Source organism: Lepidochelys olivacea (genome assembly GCF_965140295.1).
Source record: "Lepidochelys olivacea isolate rLepOli2 genome assembly, chromosome: 8".
Taxonomy (NCBI): Eukaryota; Metazoa; Chordata; order Testudines; family Cheloniidae; genus Lepidochelys; species Lepidochelys olivacea.
Genome location: NC_140418.1, coordinates 45,906,084 through 45,927,976, shown reverse-complemented (window position 1 = coordinate 45,927,976; position 21,893 = coordinate 45,906,084). Strand labels below are relative to the sequence as shown.

Here is a 21,893-nt window from a genome sequence, read left to right as displayed (position 1 = left end):
CTAACAATCTCTGTCATTTTGATTTACTACAGAAGTCAACAGCTCTCTGACAAATCAAATGTGATTTGGTAACGTGTAATGAACGAAGACTATGGCAATTGATTTCATGGAGAAGATAAATTCTCATGTAATGAAACATAATTGTGTGTGTATGAAGAGCCTGCGTTGTGAAATAATGAATTTAAATTCCTTTCTGATTGCTTTCTAAATTAAATCCCTGAAATGGAATAGGAGGGATATGCTGCTTATCCGAGTAACATTGCCTAAACAGAAGGAAAAAGAAACTAGAGGTTTCCAGCAAACCAAATAATTGTTAAAAGCTGTAGAGAGATACCATGTATTTAAACCATACGTACTACTAAATTTCACATGCCGGGGCATATTAATGTATGTGGGCTCTTTTGATTTACCTAGGTAGAAGCATTTGGGGCTAGAGCAAATGGTATTTGAGAAACTGCCATTTGACTCGCTCTCCCATTTTCACAATGATTGACTAGCATTCTGTCATAAGTAGAGCTAATAAAGCCAGGGAGAGGATTTTCTGTCCAATCCTATGCTCATGAACAGTAGGTCCACATCCAACGGCTGCACGATGAATAAGCCCGAGGCTCCTGGGCAAAGTTCAAGAACAAACAAAAGATAATAATTCTGTCTTTCCCTGAAAGTTTACTTTTATTCTAGGATTTCAGCACAAATGCTTTGCCCACTCCCCACATATTTCCCATAAAAACTATTCACTGATGGATTTTTTTTTCTTTCAGGCAAGTACTTTAGCTTGGAACAAGCATTATAGTCGCAAATATGCCTCTTTTTAGGAACTGTACAACAGTTCCAGCTGTCTTTAGTTAAAAAGGGGAAGCAATCATAGTCTCTGATGATCTTACTAATGGCTGTGGAATTCCAGATAGTGCAATTCAGTGCTTAATTTGTGCCTCTAGGCTTGGCAGTTCATAGTCCCGGCACCTCTGGGCTTGCCGCGTCAGTTATGAAAGTAAAAAAATTGCTGGAGCCCCGGCACCTCTCTCATCACAAATTAGCACTGGTGCTATTTCATTTAATTTGTTTCTGTGCCACCTTAAAATAACCCTTTCAGCCTTGTAACAGAGAGGCAGAGCTTTTTGGTTGACTCACTCTATTGGCAGGTATTCGAACCTTGTATTAAGCTGTTGCAATTTCTGCTGACTCCTTATGGATATCAGAAGGGGTTTGAATAAGGAGAAGTGTGAGGAGTGCATCTTCCTCCTCTCTGCTGTAAGCAGGGGGAGAGTTCCCCTTCCACGTCTTCTCCTGAATTTAGGGGAGATCAGCTCCCTCTTCTTGCTTCTTCTCTCCTGGTGAAAAAGGGACACACCAGGAGGGAGATTTTGGAGCTACGGAGCCATAGGAGGAAGCTGGTCTGTTTTGTTTGCTGGCTGGAGAGTTGTTTGCTGGCTGCTGCCTTTACCTGCCAGTAGCGGGAGCAGCACCTGATGGGGAGAAAAATTGTCTGTTGGGGAGTCCCTTATCTACCCTTTTTCCCACAGGAAGCTGTGTTCTCCTGTTTGATGCCCTCTCCCTTCCAGGGTGGCAGAGAGGGAAAGAGGCTCCCTCATCTCTCCCTACCTGGCTCCAGGGGAAAATGGAGACTGCTGCATCCCCTCCCCTAGCCATACTCTCTAGAAGAAACTGAATGATCTTATCAGGGTCCTCTCTCCTCATGGTTGTCCGTAGTGGGGTGTGTGGGTGGAGAGGTGGGTTTGGAGAACAAGAGATGTTCCTTTGCAGTTACACAGACTCACACTGAGGACCCAAATAATAGAGGGCCTGATGGAATAGCTAATATTGGCACTTGGGTGTGCCAGCACCTGCTGTCCCCTGGTTGAAGCTTCAGCCTCCAGACAGCTTCCGTCTGAGGAACGAATGGTAAGGCAGGTAGAGGAACCATTGTGAAGATAAAGTCTTGGGGACACTGAAAGAAAAACCAAAATGATGCTTTCCCAGATGATGGGGTGAGCCACCAGCCCCTATGTGGATTGTGACTATCAGAAGTTACATGGTCTAGCTGAAGCTGCATGGGCTGAGATACCCACGGGAGTGTCGTGTGACTGCTGAACGAGTAGCGGTGATGTCGCAGTGTGTTCCCATGTTGGTATGGGAGAGCTTATTCAGAGATGAACAACGGCAGACAGCAGAACTTGTTCTGAGTTGTCCCTCAGCCATCACTCCCCTATGCATAGGGGGCAAGTAGGCTGACTCTGGGGAGGGGTGCCGTACTCATTCATTAGCCTGGGTAGTTGTCTTCAGGAGAGAGAGGGAACATTTCCTGGACCCTAGGGGATGCTCAAGAATGTCATTCGGGACTATGGCACAAGAAATGCACAGGCAGAGAAGAGACTGGGTCTTCCGGAGGCAATGTGTGACTTGGGGAGTTGGGTGGGTCCTGTGTGGGTTGCAAAGGTGGCAGAGTAGATGTTCTTGGAGGGAAGCAATGTACCAAGTGGCATGCCTCTTGTAAGCCCCATCCCATTAGCAGGAATTGTAAGCTTGAATAAAGCTCTTGAATTTCTTCTGGCTGCCACATGGCAGCTGGTTACCACCACCCTAACATATAAGGGGGATAGAGGGGCACCCAAAAGAGAGGAAACTACTGCAGGGAGCTAAGACCTAAGAGCTGCTGGATGGAAGCCAAGCTCAGGGAGGAAGCTTAGGCTGAGGTGTGTGTTTTATTACTGTTTTTGATTTACCAAGAAAGCCAAGCCCCAGGGAGAGCTAGGGGCTGAGCCTATTCATAGCCCATATGTGGTGTTACAAATGAGGGAGTGAGAGTGCGTTAAAAAAATCCAGATGAATTTTATCCAGATAACAGTTTTTTGAGGTTTGTAAACTACAGCAAACTTCTGGATTCTGTTCAGTTCAGTACTGAAGCAGTTGTAATCTAAAGAAATCCGATTTAACAAATAAGTTTTAAGCCCCAATTGCAGTTCAGTAGCTTACTGCTCTGCCTTATCAGTCCTTTCATTTATATCACCATTCAGGGGAAATAGCAGAACACAGCATTTGCAGGTAGGGGACACCAGCATAGAGGTCTTAGGCCTGGCATTACAGAGCAAAAAAAGCTCTTAAGAAGAAGCAGCAGCAATGCTAAAGTCATCACAAATAGCATATTTGTTGTGTTTAGCTGCAAGGAGGCCTCTCATTACCTGTAGAATTATGGACACATACCAAAAAAGTAAGATTTTTTTAGTGGTTTATATGGAACAATCAAGTTTATTGCTGCAGTTTGCCAAAATATTGCTGAGTCAGTGAACGAAGCTGTTTGCTGGAAAAAACAATGTCCTCTGACACACTGGAAGTAGGTGCAGCAATCAACATTTGCTCATTTATTTAGTATTTTTTAAAGTGCTACATAGGTAGGCTTGGAAGGGTTGCATTTTTATAGGCAAATGTCAATTTTCCTGTACACACACTAACCAACAGAAAAAATACTTCCATCAATAATCAAAATTCACAGATAGGCAAGATAAGAAAAATGCCACTTGAGAACTTCTTAGTGTTTGAGTTAAAGCTATTTACTTTGTATATTTTGACATATACTGTTGACAGTTTCTGTTTTAACAGTTAGAAAGCTTAAATTCTTTGAAACTCAACATCTTTTGGCATTAAATAATCATTGTTGCCCTCTCCAGTTTCCCACAACTATGACAGTTTAAATAGATAAGGGGGGAAAAAAGCTTAAACCCCATAATTTTGCACAACTGTGAACATTTAAATTGATAAAAATTGAAAAAATACTTTGATAATATCAATGTTTATTTTAATCAAAATTATAGAAAACATTTAATTCTGCCAACCCTTTCTATAAGGATGGTACCTAGGAAATAACTAAATTTTTACTTCTGTTTTATTCTACCCATTATACTAGTATTATACACTGCTCTTAGGCAAATCATGTTGTTTTCTGTTAATTGTTAGTATTACTCTACCAACATGTGTGATTATAACAAACAACTCCCTGTCCAGAAACAATGGAATCCTAAAGGCTGAGTTATATCTAAGATAGAAGCTGTACTAATTGCATTCTAGAGTATTAATTGGATAGTTCTGTGCTGATTTAAGTTATTACTGCGAGCACAGATGATCAGTGAGACATGAGTTATGGATATAGTTCTGTTATGGATATATTTTGAAATTTAGACACTTTCATAATCAAGGTAGTCTACAATGATTAGTATACTATTCTCTTTCTGCTCATTTTCCCCATTAGGACAATAGTTATGTTAATTTAAAAGATCAATAGACTTCAGTGGGACTACTCAAGTGGGTCTGATTTGTAGAGTAAAGCTCAAGCACTTTTCTTTCCTAGCATTGTCTCAGAGATGTTCTGTTTGGTTCTTCTGGAAAAAAAAAGAAATATTTTGAGAGGCATGTGTAATTAATTTTAATTAACACACATACTTATTGTAGTGAACTGAAATGGCATGCCTTTGTAGAAAATGTTAGTCACACATTGCTGCTAACTTACTACAGATGGATGGCTTCATAAAGAAAATATTTGCAGAGCCCTAACTTCATTGCATTTATTCTTTCCTTTAAAAAAACTGGCTGTCTGTATTTAAAAACTGCTTATGGAGTTTCAGGTGTGTATAACAATATGCCAAAGCACACTTCAAATCCAGTGTATTGTATCTAGCTTACTTAGAGTTGAGTTAATATCAAAAATACCGGTCTTGAATGTGTATATTTATGGAATGTTTAGATTCCTGTTCCTTTTTACATGGCTGTATATTAAACACATATTGTGTATGTATTTTTTTCATTTTATGGTAATTTTCAACCAAAGTAAAAATATCCAATATATGCAACTTTTTAGTTTTTCACTCCAAAAATGTGGATCAGTCTGCATTCAACTCTAGACTTTTAAAGTCAATTCTATTATGATGCAATAAATATAAAAAGACCCCGAAATTCACAAAATAATTTCAGATGGCAAACATTTCTGTTTTTGGACCCAATGCTACATCACATGGAGTTATGTGTAAGCCTGTGAGTAGTTTCACTGACTTCAACGGGATTGTTCAGGTTAAGAGGGTGTGGGTGTAGTAGTGCGTGGGGGTTTATTTTTTTTTTTGGTTCAGAATCAGGGCCTTAGTGGTTTATGAGCTCAGTATTGCATATTTCACAGACGTTCCTGCTCTATAATTTCTAGCTGTATTTGTCATGGCATATTTGCAGACTTATGAGTGCGGATAAATGCCTCCTTATAATCTAACTTGATGTTTTTTGCTTTATATATTCTCTAATAATTACATGCCACTTACAGTACATCTGCTTATCAAGGTATAGCAGGTCCATCATCATTATATCTCAGCAGCTGCCTGTGCACAAAAATATGTTGACACACATATAGAAGAATTGAAATGGAAATTATACAGCGGTTGCCCTTAAAAACATGCCAGTTTTGCCTTCGATACATAGGTATGGTTACATAAGTATGAAGGAATTGCTAGAGAAATTGCAAATATTGACATCAAGCTCTATGGTTTACAACGGTAATCAGCAATTTAAGAGTGACCACTGTACAATGAAATCTACCCTAAGCACTGCTGCCAGCACTGTAGGCAACTTAAAGATCTTCCCCTGTGGTTTTAAGTTCAATTTTTTTCAGCTACTGGTTAAAGAGTGAGACCACATTAGCTCTGCTTTTTTATATGGCAGGTAACTTGATGGAATGTTCTGGGGCAACAAAATTTGGTGCTGATGTGACAGGAATCCTGCAGGTGCAGAAGCACTGACCAGGGCCGTCCCTGGCTATTTTGGAGCCCTATGCAACCCCTCCACAGGGGGGCTGTGTGAGGCCCCAGGCCTCTGTGGGGGAGAGGGGGGAGACTGGCCCCAGGCCTCTATGTGGGGGTGGAGGCTGGCTGGTCACTTCCTGCGGGAAGTGGAGTGACCTGGCCCCAGCCTGCTCTGCTCCCCTGGCTCCCAGGCTTGGGGGGAGGGGGGAAAACTGCCCCCCAGCACTTGCCAGCTGTGCGGCTGGGAGTCAGGGGAGTGGAGCAGGCTGGAGCTGGGTTGCTCTACTTACTGGGGAGTGCTGGCCGACCGCTTCTGGAGTCCGCAGAGGAGTGGGGACGGGGTGGGAAGAGGCAAGGCAGGGGTGGAGGCCCTAGGGAAGAGCCAGAGCAGGGCCTGGAGCAGCATGCAGCTCCGTCAGGCACCTGGAAATTTGATGCCCCAAATTTCTGGGTGCCCTACGCAGCTGTGTACTTTGTGTATGGGTAAGGACAGCCCTGGCCCTGACCTTGATACCAGCCATATGTGCTATCATTAAGGCTATGATTTAGTCACAGGTATTTTTAGTAAAAGTCATGGACATGTGACGGGCAAGTGAGTGTATGAATGTGGGAGTGGGCTGCATATGTATTGTGGATAACTTACTGGGCATGTGCAAAAATAGAAAGATTTAGTATTCGGATTATAGACAGGTATGTTATGTCAAACAAGATTGGATTCTCTATCCCTGGTACCATTCACTCTGCTGTATTGAAAGGCCCATCACCATTCCTCTTCACACACACACAATGCCCACCCTCACAGATAGATGCATGATCTCACTTGAATGGTGTGTCTTCCATTGTTTTGTCAGTGTCTCTGTGTGACTTTTCGTTAACGTTGGGCCATACTGTTGAAATTTGTTTAATGCCTTAGCAACTCATTTTCTAGGTACAACTCTACTAATTTGGATGTTACATTTTCTTTCAAAAGTCAGATTGTTTTCATGATATTTCTTTCACTTTAGATTAGTTTCTCCATTTCACATTCGTTAGATCTGTTTGCGTTTCTTTCCACTGGGTTGAAAAACCTTGTTTGAAAAGATTTTTAATTGTTAGCCCTGATCTATGAGCCTCTTTGTACTATTATAATTATATTATAGTATGTCTTTGCTTAGAAATCAGTATAGGGACTTTTGAAATGATTCTGGGATGGAAAAACACATTAATTTCAGCATGGGCAGATGTGCATTTATTTAGAGTAACCAGAAATGCTCCCTGCTTTGTGACAGTTACGACTAAGAGCTTTCCCAGAATAATACTAAATGCAGTTCTCTAAATCAGGTGCTTGGATGTTTTGGTCAAACTCCATGAGATAAAAAGCTGCTGGAACATCACACAGGGTTGATATTGTCAAGGAACATCTACATTAATAAGTAGGTCATTGCAAATCTTGAATGAAACTGCTTGAAAGGAATCCAAACTCCATCTTCTCCTAATGTGCAAATGAATTATGTGAACCTGGAGCGCAATAATGATCACGTATACAGTATAAAAATGTTATGATATATAATAAATTACAGTTTGGATAGGAATTAGAAGAACCCAACGTGTTGGAAAAAAATAGTCAGCCCCTTCACATCTCTTCAACCATGAGGGCGAGAAGCTTTTTTTTGTTTTGGATTTTTTTTTAATGGAAACTGAGATTCTCACATAACCACAGGATTCCAGGAATTTTGAGGCATCAAGAAAAACACCAAATATCACAAGACTCATGATAAAATAGTGAGAACTGGCAACCCAGCAAACCATTTGTAGTAATGTGGGCTAAAAACACTCTCAGATTACACATTGCAACAGCAGAACATACCTACCACAATATATTTACAGATACAGTGGGCGCACTTGAAAATTTAATTCCAGTTCTGGAATGGTTGGTCCATTGAAAGTGGTTTTCAATAGAAAGCTAGGTTTTCAGTTAAACAATTTTTTATGAAAAGCGCTTTTTGCAGAAAATTGAGTTTTCATGAAAGAATGGAAAACCAAGGTTTTTGGCGGAAAACTGAAGCTTTTGGAACTAATAATAATAATAATAATAATTGAAATGTTAAGTTTTTCAATGAAAAGTTAATTTTATGTAGGAAAAGCCTCTCCTCATTTTCCAATGTTCTCATACTGGTTCTAGCAGTATTCCTAATTTCAAGTATATGGCATGAGTTTATTAAATAGTTTCTCTGCTAAAGAAACCTAGTGAATGTATGTGAGATAAAGTAGGTATCTCTCAGACTCAAATTGTGTAGCTAGAGAACCATTGTTATTGCCAAGTACCTGAACCCCGAGTTTAGAAGTCTAAGCTCAGCTGGTTTTCCCATAGGCTGATTTACCACAGAACTTCATAAAATTATTATACGTAACTTCCAGTGCAACACATAAATTAGGCAATTCTCACGTCAAACACTCCATAACTGAGATGAAATTCTCTCCCACCCATACCTTTTTTCCTCTTGTTCAATAACGTTTGGCATTCTACCTTATTGAGTTGGATGCATTATCTACACTTGTTTGCTAGTAATATTTCATAGCATATGTTATCATCTACAGAGATTTTTTACTTGCCTTGTAATTCTGCTTCTCTGAAGCAGACAACTTCCAGGATTCTCACATACTGACCCACGTTCTCTTAGGGGTTGGTGAAAACGCTTTCAGAGGTGGTGGTGATCTTTACATCATTATTCTGCCTACTGAGACACTGGCTTTTCAATCATAGAATCATACAATATGAGGGTTGGAAGGGACCTCAGGAGATTTAGTCCAACCCCTTGCTCAAAGCAGGGCCCATCCCCAATTTTTGCCCCAGATCCCTAAACGGCCCCTTCAAGGATTGAACTCACAACCCTGGGTTTAGCAGGCCAATGCTCAAACCGCTGAACTATCCCTCCCTTGCCATTTTATTTGTTGTGATTGGCTTGGTTTTTACTTCATTTCCCACTCAATCAGGAACTGATTAGAAAGTTACAAAAGCATCACTTCCAGGGTGGCACACCACCACCCCTAGCAGTAGGGAGAGAAAGATCTTGGGGCATTCTGATTGTCTTGGGCAGGGGAGCTGAGAGCAGGACCAAGACTACCATGCAATATATCATCTTTGGAAAGGCAGAATTACAAGGTAAACATAAGTAGCGATTCCATTTCTGTAATTGTATTACATGTCCACTGAGCTCTACACACCTCTATGCTTTGACTTGGTTTCGTTTTGCTATCTAGGGCAAGAAAGAAAAATTAATTATGTCATGCATACTTTTACTACAGTGTTAGCATTGTTAGTTGCGAGCTCTATATGAGAGCTCTGCCTGGTGCATAAGCTAGTGGGTGGGGCATTTCAGGCAGCCTTGCATAATGGATATCTAGCTGCCTTCAAACCCTGCCATGAAGGGGATGACCCAGATAGTAACTGGGTCAGTGGATGTACTGTCTCAGGAAAAGGAGTTGATAGGTCACTAGAGTAAATGTTCAGTCACTGTTAATTGTATGGTATTGTGTTCTGCAGTATATATTATATTTGATATGGCAGTAGTGCCTAGGGGCAATAAGAGTTCCATTGTGCTAGGCATTGTACAGATGCCTAAGACAAAGAATTCACAGTTTAGGTTATGACCAGAGTCAACATATGAGGGAAAATCAAATATCTATGAGTTCATAAGAATTATTAATAGCTGAGAGGTAACAGTAAAAACAGAAGTCTCAGTATGTCATCTTTCCAGTAATGTGTGATTAGAGGGGGAAGAAAGAGAAAAATATAACTAGATAACTTTTCCAGGAAGTAGAAATGACTTCTCTATTTGATGTAGTTAATCTCAAAACATCAAATTGTTATTTACAGGAATAGAACTGTGTGTATAAGGTATTATACAGTTTGTAAATAGAAAATATTACTCTTTTGTCTCCTTCACATTAAATATTTGTATTAGTTTAATTTTCAGTAATGTGATTATGGAAACATTTGTCTTTGTTAAATACGTAGGATTTCATTAAAATGATACTTTACAAGAGGAAATATTGTAAACAATAGAGGGGTATGAATGTGTGGTTTTACAGTTTTCCTGTGTTAGTATTTGAAGAATATCAGGGTGGATTTGATTAAAATCACTAGTCAGGAATACTCAATTTAATCATGGTTTTCTACATAAAAGTGCATTCTTGTTGGTTGTTATAACCTTAATACATATTCTTCAAAACTCTGAGATGTAGGTTTCATTTTTAGAATGTACACACTATATATTTTTAAACAGTGATTTATTTTGAAAAAACTTTTCAGATTAGTTTTACAGCTATATCAGAAAATGAATGATTGTTTGGTTATTTCATTTACCAAAGGTAATTGAAGCAGATATTTATGAAGTCATTGAGAGGTGAATTATCTTCAGTTCAACAGGTTAATCATTAATATTTGGAAGATTTTCTTGCCATGCTGTATTAGGAGGAGAACATCACCAGACAGACATTTAAATTGTTTTATTTAACTAAAACAACGTTAAGTATTCTGGATCTTTTTCTTCAACAGCAAACATATAATATTTTATCAAAACAAGCATATGTCCCTCGCTTCTCAGATTTATCTCCAGACTTCTCTTTGTCCAGATCAGTTCCACCCCAACAATCTTCTATTCATTGAACTTCTTTAATCTATGCACTTTTAGAGAGAGCTAAAGGATTGACTCTGTATACACAAATTTGCAGAGGGACAATAGAGTTGAGGTCTGTTATTTCTCACCTCTATATATTTATTTAAAAACATTTTTGCTGTTGTTAACAAGCATGTTACCTCTGGAGACACAAATCCACAGTTTGAGAACTACAAAACTAAGCATCTGTGATGGTATCTTCTAGACTGAGCACTGAGTCCCATTGGGCAGATAGAAAGATTAACCTAAATCTACACAGAAACGTGTGGAAACGAATAAGATTGGGTCCCTAATCCATGAACTATTGGAACTCATTTACAAGTTTTCTTAAACATTACATGAATATATTGTCTCATACTACAGAATTAGAATTTAGAATCCCTATTCCAGGATGAGATATCTTTGAGCTATAATGTATGTTAATTAAAACTATCTTTAGATAGGTTTTTTCCTCAAACATTTTAATCAAAAATCTGTTTTTAAATTTTTTTTAAAAAATCCATAGATTTTTATCCACCCTGAAGAATATTCAAATATTTAAATAATTGATCATGGAAAACCTAGAAAAAACTACTCATTGGTAGTTCCATGTATATTTTCTGTATTTCTCTTTCCATGTTCTTCACAGCTATAAATGTTTGCATATAAACAAGATTTGTGTTGCTTAGAAGTTCACCTATTCCTGCTTCATACTCCCCTGTCTGATGTCATGAACTTGGGTTTATGACATCACAGTAAGTTGCTATTGAGATGATAGTGATATCCCAAGATTACTGCATCCCATGAGAAATAACCAGATGCTTAAAGAATATCCTGTTTCTATGCAAATATTGGCGAGGGATAGCTCAGTGGTTTGAGCATTGGCCTGCTAAACCCAGGGTTGAGAGCTCATCCTTGAGGGGGCAATTTAGAGATCTGGGGCAAAAATTGGGGATTGGTCCTGCTTTGAGCAGGGGGTTGGACTAGATGACCTCCTGAGGTCCCTTCCAACCCTGATAGTCTATGATTTTTAGTAATTCTAAAAAGTGGAAGAGAGAGAAGAAAATTTCAATTGTTTTCAAAGAAAATTTCACAGTTTTCCATGAGACATCAGTGGATCCTTAGTGAGTAGAATCATAGAAGACTAGGGTTGGAAGAGACCTCAGGAGGTCATCTAGTCCAACACCCTGCTCCAAGCAGGACCAACACCAACTACATCATCCCAGCCAGGGCTTTGTCAAGCCAGGCCTTAAAAACCTCTAAGGATGGAGATTCCACCACCTCCCTAGGTAACCCAATCCAGTGCTTCACCACCCTCTAAGCTCTGGTCTACACTGGGGGAGAGGGGGAGGGAAATTGATCTAAGTTATGCAACTTCAGCTACGTGAATAACGTAGCTGAAGTTGACGTACTTAGGTCAACTTACCATGATATCTTCACCATGGTGAATCGACTGCTGCCTCTCCCCCGTCAACTCCGCCTGCGCCTCTTGCGGCACTGGAGTACAGGAGCTGACAGGAGAGCACTCGGGGGTTGATTTATCGTGTCTAGACTAGATGCGATAAATTGATCCCCGCTGGATTGATTGTTGCCTGCCAATCTGTTGGGTAGTGAAGACCTACCCTTAGTGAAATAGTGTTTCCTAATATCCGACCACTGCAATTTGAGACCGTTGCTCCTTGTTCTGTCAACTGCCACCACTGAGAACAGCCAAGTTCCACCCTCTTTGGAACCCCTCCTTCAGGTAGTAGAAGGCTGCTATCAAATCCCCCCTTACTCTTCTCTTTTGCAGACTAAACAAGCCCACTTCCCTCAGCCTCTCCTTGTAAAGCATGTGCCCCAGCCCCCTGATAATTTTCGTTGCCCTCTGCTGGACTCTCTCCAATTTATCCACCTCCTTTCTGTAGTGGGGGCAGAATGCAAAACTGAATGCAGTTTTCCAAATCTGGCCTCACCAGTGCTGAATAGAGGAGAATAATCACTTTCCTTGATCTGCTGGCAATGCTCCTACTAATGCAGCCAAATATGCCATTAGCCTTCTTGGCAAAAAGGGCACACTACTGACTCTCATCCAGCTTCTCATCCTCTAATCCCCAAGCCCTATTCTGCAGAACTGCCGCTTAGCCAGCCAGTCCCCAGCCTGTAGCGGTGCATGGGATTCTTCTGACCTAAGTGCAGGACTCTGCACTTGTCCTTGTTGAACCTCCTCCGATTTCTTTTGGCCCAATCCTCTAATTTATCTAGGTCACTCTGGACCGTATCCCTACCCTCCAGCATATCTACCTCTCCCCACAGCTTAGTGTCATCTGTGAACTTGCTGAGGGTGCAATCCATCCCATCATCCAGATCATTAATAAGATTGTTGAACAAAACCGACCCATGGGGCACTCCGCTTGATACCGGCTGCCAACTAGATATCGAGCCGTTGATCACTACCCGTTGAGCCCGACCATCTAGCCAGCTTTCTATCCACAATTCAAGATGTTGATAAATTGGTGAGAGTTCAGAGAAGAGCCACGAGAATGATTAAAGGGTTAGAAAACCTGCCTTATAGCATTAGACTCAAAGAACCCTATCTATTAAGCTTAAAAAAAAAGAAGGTTAATGGGTGACTTGAGCACAGTCTAAGTATCTACATGGGGAACAAATGTTTAATAATGGGCTCTTCAGTCTGGTAGAGAAAAGTCTAACATGAGCCAATGGCTGGAAGTGGAAGCTAGACAAATCCCTACTGGAAATAGAGTGTAAATTTTTAATGGTGAGAGTAATTAGCCATTGGGACAATTTACCAAGGGTCATAGTGGATTCTATCACTGACCATTTTAAAATCAAGATTGGATGTTTTTCTAAAAAATCTGCTGTAGAAATTACTTTGGGGAAGTTGTATGGCCTAGTTTATACAGGAGGTCAGACTAGATGAACACAAAGGTCCCTTCTAGCCTGGGAATCAATGAATCTTCATGTTTTATAGCTTTTATTTTGTGCCTCCTCACATTTTAGCTGATCTTTTTTCCGTAACTGTAGCAACCTAATTAATTTACCTAAAACAGTTAAAACCAAAAAGTTTCCAGGCAGCAAATCAGCAAGTTCTATCCAGCTGCCTTGTTCAACCTCTGTCTCTTGTCACCATATCCTTTAATTTACTTTACACATATTGATTCCAAATTCCCAAACTTTGTAGATGAAATAAGATTCAGATATCTCTGCTCCCTGTTTTAGGCAACCTAGATTTTTTAGCTGCTTGTGTATGTGGAATATATTTAGAGGGAAAAAAAATAATCCATCTGAAGTCTCTAATCAGTTGAGTCAAAATTGTACTCATCGTGGTTTGCAGTTTGAATTAAGTATATAAACTCACAAATAATGCCATGTATGCCTATATGCTGATATGGGCATGTTTCACTTCAATGTAGCATAGCATGAATCACTACCCATAGTAGTATAGCAATGGTAGTTTATTGCTAAATGTCCAGGTTTTATACCCATCTGTTTCCTGATACTCCATCTAAAAAAAACAGATGATGTCTGTCAGATGATATTGTCATTAATGGGGAGGGAATCTCTCTAGCAAAGGTGAAGTATAACAAACCTATTGTACTCCAGATATGTAAAAGGTGAAAGTCCCAAAGTCCCTGGAATTCTGGAGAAATGGACTAACTAGTAGTAAAAGTGGATATATTTTTCTGGCTGCATACTTGGTCTCAAAAATTCTCAAAATATGGTAACATATTGCGAGAGACAGTGCTTCTAATATAAAATGTCTTTGGACCTCTAGTTATTGCTGTGTGAGTTAGTGATCTTTGTCATCCCCCCCAAAAATTGTTCCATTGCTGCTCAGGAAAACAGTCTTGTTGCAATTAAAAATGGATTTTTGCATCTCCATTAAGATCTAGCAACATGTGGTTTCACAATTAAGCTAAGCTTATAGCCTTTCCTGAAAGGACAATTGGCTGACCAATTTACAGCAATCTAGTCTGTGTATAGACATTGAATTAGGTAATAATTAATGGTTAAACCATAAGGGGGAAATCCTATTCTATTTAATGGAGAATGTATAAATACCACTGCCTTGCAGATCATGTATATTTTCTTCTCTTTTCTTACATTAATAACAAGGTGCTATAATTGTGTTTAGGGAGTTTCTTAATTACATACGGTAGGTCTCTGGTTCCCAACCGGGAGTCTGGGGCCCCCTGGAGGGTCAAAAGCAGGTTTCAGGGGGTCCACTAAGCATGGCCAGCGTTAGACTCGCTGGGGCCCAGGGAAGAATGCTGAAGGCCTGCCATGCAAGACTGCAGCTCAGGGCCTCGAGGCTTGCTACCTGGGGCTGAAGCCAAAGCCTGAGCAACTTAGCTTTACGATGCCCCCTGTGGCGTGGGTTCCTGGGCAATTGCCCTGCTTGTTACCCCCTAATGCAGGCTCTGACTTTTATATTCAGAAAAGCAGTTGTTGTGGTACAAGTGGGCTGTGGAGTTTTTACAGCATATTGTGGGGGCCTCAGAAAGAAAAAGGTTGAGAACCCCTGCAGTAGATGGTGTGTCTGAGGTATTTTTATGGTTATGGAATCCTTTTGCGTTTATGAGAACGGAGACTTTTTAAAAAATTTTTCCTTTTACTGAAAATGTTCAGAAGCTAAAACTGAACTAGTATTGTACTGGAGAGATTTACTATGGGGAAAGTAAGATCATTACTAATCTTGATTTTCATTGGCTACAGCAGCTGCCAGTCAGAGTCCATACAACTTTGTTGGCAATTCTTTCACAACGGTCTTTGTCCTCTGCGTTCCAGCAGCATTTTGCCCCTAAATGTGTTCTAGTTTAAAAATCAGGCTTTCCACACTTTTAATAAACACTAGATCTAAAGCTTCTGTAACTACAGTGCATCCAGACCATTATTATTTTAAATTAACATTTTTAGGTCCTTTGTGTAATTATCAGACCGTCACATGTCTCCCCTTTCAAAAAGCTGTAAAATAATTATAGATCCTGAAGGATTTGTTATTTGAAATGCTCTGTACATGATGCAGAATAGCAAAGTTCAAATTTTATAGTGTAATGTTCTATGTTCTAGGAATGTTTACAAGGATTATCGCTATCTTGAGCTGGCTTGTGATGCCCAGGAGGAGATGGATAGCTGGAAGGCATCCCTACTGCGAGCTGGTGTCTATCCTGATAAATCCTCAGTAAGTTAAACACATCACTACTTTTTCAGTAGCTGCCCTGGTTAAGAGTCAGAAAAATGCTGGGAAGAGTTTTTTTAAGCTCTGTTTGCAGATGTCCTTAGAGCTTATGTATTTTGCTTTGCTGTACTTGAGCTGAGACCTATGGCTGTTTAATGGTTCACAACTCAGTAGTAAAATTACATTCTGGGTTAATACATAACAAGCCCTCCAGCCATAGAGAAATAATTTGTTAATTAAATCAATCCTTCAGGTCCAATAAAAATACTGACACCTTTTAGGGTTTTTCTTCCACTTCACACTATCTATTCCTGTCTTTGAAGGTGACATATTTTGCAGAATGCTAATATCTTCCTGCAGACCCCATATGCTGGAACTGAAGGAGGTATTCCAGTTTGTCATGCAAATTTCTTTTACTGCTTTACTGCCTGTTGCAGCGTGTGAGGCAAACATTAAGCCTCTCCAAATACAAGTTTACCGAATTAAGTGGAATATGAAGAAAACTGAGTAGGAAAAAAATAACAGTTGGACATACTATACAGAAAGGCAGGAAATTATTTTGCCAGACTGCCCTTTCATATTTTTATGGCCTTTGTCAGCCTGTCTCATGTTGTTATTTATACACAGCATGCAAGGGTTTTTGGTCTGATTTCCAAAGTGACCTCATTACTTAAGTCTGTCTGAGCTTCTGGTTTCAATGTAGCGAAGGGCCGCACTAGCATGGATTCCAGTACAGGGTGCCAGTGGTGATTAAGGACCTACATTAGACCTATGGATTTTCCATTTTCTAAATAGGTTTCCATCAGAAGAGGTCTTTGTAATTTGACAAATCTACAGTAATCGCATTCCCCTCTTCATGATGGAACTCCCAGGGGACTGGGTCAATGGGGGGATTTTCTTATTTGACACTTGGGCAGTTTGAGCTTGTGGAAAAACTCTTAAGTATTATTTTTCTGTCTTCACTAGTATTTGCAGTACCTGCCAATTGAGTATCCTCTGTAGATACAAGGGGAGATTTCTAAAGGCACAAATAGACTTTCAGTATTACTTGGGAGGCTTAACTGCCTTTGAAAATCGCCTGCTAATGTGTAGGTTACCTTTCCTTCGTTAACTGTTTCGCTCTGGTACATCACTGTAGTGGTGTGAATAGATTGTTCTCCCATCAAAGAGCTTGCACATTTGTCTGGCTGGTGATGCAACCATTCTGAAGTAATCTGCTCTTCTCCCCAGCTCCCCAGAGTCCACTGCTCTACTTCTTACATCGTCATCTTTATTTCCCTCTCTGTACCACCACCACCTCCCCCACTGCTCCTGCTTTCACTAGCCACCCGCTCAATCCGACGTTCCCAACTCTGATCCGCCTGCTATTTGTTGCTGTTCACATATGCATGCAGCCCGTAGTTTTCTCGCCTCATACCAGGCTGCCACTCCAGCGCCACCAACCCAATGGCCTTGAGTTCATTACCTTGCCACCCCCCGCCCCCACACCTAGCTGGGCTTTTAGGGAAGATTTTAAACAAATTATTTCAGGAATAAGTAATGGAATAAAAGTGAGTCAAGTACCAATCCATGGGCAGCTCACTGGATACCTGGCAACCAGCTGATACATTGCCATTTATTGTTTCCTTTTTCATGATCCTTCAGTCAGTTGTCTGTCCATGCAACAGAACTCATATTGAAGCCAATCAGAATTAAATTTGCAAGTACTATTTTGTGAGATGCTACCAAATTCACTGTAAGAATCCAGATATTACATCAGCTGCCTTCCCTTCCCTTCCCTTCTTCCATGGCTTTTAAAATGGTATCAAAACAGTTAGCATGTTGTTGAATCTTATTGTTCATACCTTATTCCAGAACATGCCTGTGTTATTCACAATTTAGCTACTTCCTTCATAATTCCATCTATACCAGCACTTAGGAATGGAATGCCCTCCTTAAAGAAATCCTTAGTTCACTAACTTAATGCCCCTTTGTAACAGAGTGGAGACTCACCAGTGCAGCACCTCCTGCTGGTCATCTGAGAATTAGTTCTTTTCCAGCCTTGGAGCACCATCTGGTGGCTCATCTGCCTCAGGTCCCTCCCAGACCCCAGTGCACCTTTACCTCAGGGTTCTGCCCCAGCAGTACCCCCACACTTTGCATCTCCCCTCCCAGGGGAACCCCCAATCCTCTATACCCACCTTGCCTCAGTGGCTACTGCCAGTCATCACCTAACCCCCTCTCACTGGGGCAAACTGCAGTCTGTAATGGCCACTCATCATTGGCAAGGGGTCAGACCAGCTGCCTCTACCTATTCAGGCTGCACCTCCCAGCCCCAGTACCTGCATAGGCCTTTATCAAGACCTCAGCCTGGGGAGTTGCCAGGCTGGAGCTCCCCAACTCCTCTTGCCCTTCCCCAGCACGGCTCTGGCCAACATATCCTTTGCTCCTTCAGGCAGCTAGATCTATCTCTCTCCAAAGCTAGACAGAGACTCTGACCCAGCTCCTCCCTTAGGCCTTCTTATACTCCCAGCCAGGCCCTGATTGGCTGCCTCAAGCCCACTCCTGATTGGCTGTCTGGGGCAGCCCTTTCCCAGGGCTGTTTTTAACCCCTTCCACACCGGAGCGGGGTTACCACCCCGCTACATCCTTAGTCCATAATCCTTTCCTCCTTCAAATCCCTCTTCAAGACCTAGTCTATCATGGTAACTACAGGAAATAGATAACTCATAAGGGCTAGGTTAAGAGGCAGTTCTTTATAAATTCAGGTTTCAGAGTAACAGCCGTGTTAGTCTGTATTCGCAAAAAGAAAAGGAGTACTTGTGGCACCTTAGAGACTAACCAATTTATTTGAGCATGAGCTTTCGTGAGCTACAGCTCACTTCATCGGATGCATACCGTGGAAACTGCAGAACGGTATGCATCCGATGAAGTGAGCTGTAGCTCACGAAAGCTCATGCTCAAATAAATTGGCTAGTCTCTAAGGTGCCACAAGTACTCCTTTTCTTTATAAATTGTATCTTTATTCCTCTCCCTCTCCCTTGCCCTTCATTTATTTTTTGTCATCTTAGATTTTAAGGCCTTCAGGGCAAAGGTTGTGCTTTATTGCATCTCTGAAGAACACCTAAAACCTAGAGGATGTATCACAATACAAGTAGTTAGTTGGTAATAATAAGAGCACATGTCAGAATTTCTGAATTATACAAAAAATTTTCTTCTCTAGTTTGTAGTTCTCATTGTCTCTATATCTAGGGTGCAGCATAAGTATATATATTAAATATATAGAATACTCACCATTACAAAATAAACATCTCTGGCCTGTGTAATGGAGAGCTCAGACTAGATTATCATAGTGGTCATTTCTGGACTTAACTATTGATAAATTCATAGGTTTTACTGTACTGGACAGTGATATCTGAGATACCACAGTTATATTGTCGTCAAAGTGTCGGGTGTGATAATTGTTGGTAGATGCTGACTTTGTAATGGTGACAGCTCTATGCCATGTTTAATATTGGCTTATACTGGGTATGTTTTATATAAAAAAAAATTCTATACATATGGGTATATATCCTATACCTACAAAACCTACTGCAGCAAATTGTTTATACAGTAATGATGTAAATGTTATTTTCTTTTCAATGATGTTAACACACTCAGTGCACAGTGGACTCCACTGAAAAGTGAACATTTAGTCACAGAATAATAACTGGTATACCACATTTATTTCTTATTTTAGGGAAATGGAGTGGCGTCTCCGATACCAAAGCTTGATGATGGGGGGGAAAAGGTTGACTTTTCAGTGGCAATTACTGAATAGATAATGCACACTATAAAATGTCTATATGTTGATATCATGTGCAGATGATTTATCTACTTTTGACTGAATTTAGTTTAATAAATAGTAGAGGGTTATAAGTGATTTCTAAATATAAAAACTGAATCTACGACTCCAAACTCCATTAGCTTTCTTCTTCTGACTACATTGTTGTGAACTAAATAACTTTTTAAAAACATAGATTAAGTTTTAGCACCCTGGCAGTTAGGAAGTTTTTCCTAATGTCCAACCTAAACCTTCCTCACTGCAATTTAAGCTCATTGCTTCTTGTCTTATCCTCAGAGGTTAAGAAAAACAATTTTTCTTTCTTCTGCTTGTAACAGCCTTTTACATACTTGAAAACTGTTATCATGTCCCCTCTCAATCTTCTTTTCCAGACTAAACAAACCCAATTTTTTCAATCTTCCCTCATAGGTCATGTTTTCTAGACCTTTAATCATTTTTGTTGCTCTTCTCTGGACTTTCTCCAATTTGTCCACATCCTTCCTGAAATGTGGTGCCCTTCAGTTGAGGCCTAATCAGCATGGAGTAGAGCGGAAGAATTACTTCTTGTGTCATGCTTACAACACTCCTGCGAATACATCCCAGAATGATGTTTGCTTTTTTTGCAACAGCATTACACTGTTGATGCATATTTATCTTGTGGTCCACTATGGCTCCCAGATCCCTTTTCGCAGTATTCCTTCCTGGGCAGTCATTTCCCATTTTGTATGTGTGCAACTGTTCGTTCCTTCCTAAATGGAGTACTTTGCATTTGTCCTTATTCAATTTCACCCTGTTTACTTCAGACCATTTCTGCAGTTTGTCCAGATCATTTTGAATTTTAATCCTATCCTCCAAAGCACTTGCAACCCCTCCCACCTTGGTACGGTCCGCAAATTTTATAAGTGTGCTCTCTATGCCATTATCTAAATCATTGATGAAGATATTGAACAGAACCTGACCCAGAACTGATCCCTGCGGGACCATGCTCATTATGCCCTTCCAGCATGACTATGAATCACTGATAAGTACTCTCTGGGAATGGTTTTCCAGCCAGTGTTGCACCCACCTTATAGTAGCTCCATCTAGGTTGCATTTCCCTAGTTTATTTATGAGAAGGTCATGGAGGACAGTATCAAAAGCTTTACAAAACTCAAGATATACCACGTCTACCGCTTCCCCCCTATCCACAAGGCTTGTTACCCTGTCAAAGAAAGCTATCAGGTTGGTTTGACACTATTTGTTTTTGACAAATCCGTGCTGACTGTTGTTTATCACCTTATTATCTTCTAGATGTTTGCTAACTGATTGCTTAATTATTTGCTCCATTATCTTTCCAGGTACAGAAATGAAGCTGACTGGTCTGTAATTCCCCAGGTTGGCCTTATTTCCCTTTTTATAGATGAGCACTATATTTGCCCTTTTCCAGTCTTCTGGAATTTCTCCCGTCTTCCATAACTTCTCAAAGATAATTGCTAATGGCTCAGATATCTCAGCCAGCTCCAATCAGACTACTCTTACGTAGTGCCCCCTCTCCACTCGGTTACCTTCTTTAATGCCAGTCTGCTTACAGGTTTTGATGCACAGATCTGGGTTTTTCTGGATCCTGCCACCCACTGAGCAGGGTGTATCTTCTTTATTTTTCCCTATGAATTTATTTGGCAGTGCCTCCACCCCCCTCGCTCCTTACTGGCAGGGTCACCAGGGCAGATTGGGAGGAAAATTCTAACCACGGGGTAACCCCCACTTACTTGCCAGATAGTTGTAGACTCCCAAGAAATAACACAAATACTTACAACATACACAACACAGTAATTATATTAAACAGGAGACAGATATAACATAACAGGGTAAAACACTATTCTTAGGGTCACCGGTGCCCACGCTGACAATACGCATGACTTTCCCCAGTCACGTGACCTGATGTAGCAAATGTAAGATTAGTGTCCCGTTGGTACGCATACTTTGTTGGGGCCCGTGATGACCTATGACCACGATATCTTCTCTGCAGTGGTTTAGCGGTGTGGCTGACTGGGTTCAGTACAGCCCAAAGCATAGGTGCTGAATCTGTGGGTGCTCTGGGGCTGGAGCACCCACGGGAAAAAATTTCACAGAGGTTTTCCAAGCTCTCCCCTGCCCCCCCCCCCCCCGCAACTCACCACCTCCTCTGAGCGTGCTGCGTCCCTGCTTCTCCTCCCAGTGCTTACCGCCGCAAAACAGCTGTTTCGTGGCATAACAAGCTGTGTGGGGGAGGAGCGGGAATGCGGCGTGCTCAGGGGAAGAGGCGGGGCCAGGGCGGGGATTTGGGGAAGGGGTTCAATAGGGGCAGGGAGGGGGCGCAGTTGGGGTGGGGACTTTGGGGAAAGGGGTTGGAATGGGGGCCGGGCAGGATGGAGTTAGGGCAGGGCCGGTGGGCGGGGGTCGAGCACACACTGGCACTACATTCATTTAAAAAAAAGTATATAAGTGTTTGGCTTCACCATTTCATGTGTAATACAGCTTTA

At 41.0% G+C, this 21,893-nt stretch overlaps 1 protein-coding gene and 1 long non-coding RNA gene across 13 annotated transcripts in view; one reads left to right on the top strand and one right to left on the bottom strand.

Annotated features, from left to right (window-relative positions):
- Window positions 1-18,403, bottom strand: part of LOC311525570 — a 31,963-nt gene extending 13,560 nt beyond the window's left edge. The window contains exon 1 of the long non-coding RNA XR_014712806.1: window positions 17,583-18,403. This is a non-coding gene — a long non-coding RNA (uncharacterized lncRNA). The remainder of the gene's footprint in view (window positions 1-17,582) is intronic.
- Window positions 1-21,893, top strand: part of DNM3 (dynamin 3) — a 304,267-nt gene that overhangs the window by 203,480 nt on the left and 78,894 nt on the right. For 9 of the 12 annotated variants that reach the window (XM_084637835.1, XM_084637834.1, XM_084637825.1 and 6 more), the window contains one exon: window positions 15,482-15,593. In XM_084637835.1, coding sequence (XP_084493961.1) covers window positions 15,482-15,593 — 112 coding nt within the window. Of the gene's footprint in view, window positions 1-15,481; window positions 15,594-19,308; window positions 19,463-19,821; window positions 21,653-21,893 lie in introns of those variants that run through there. The other 3 variants (XM_084637837.1, XM_084637840.1, XM_084637829.1) reach the window with 3 other exon arrangements.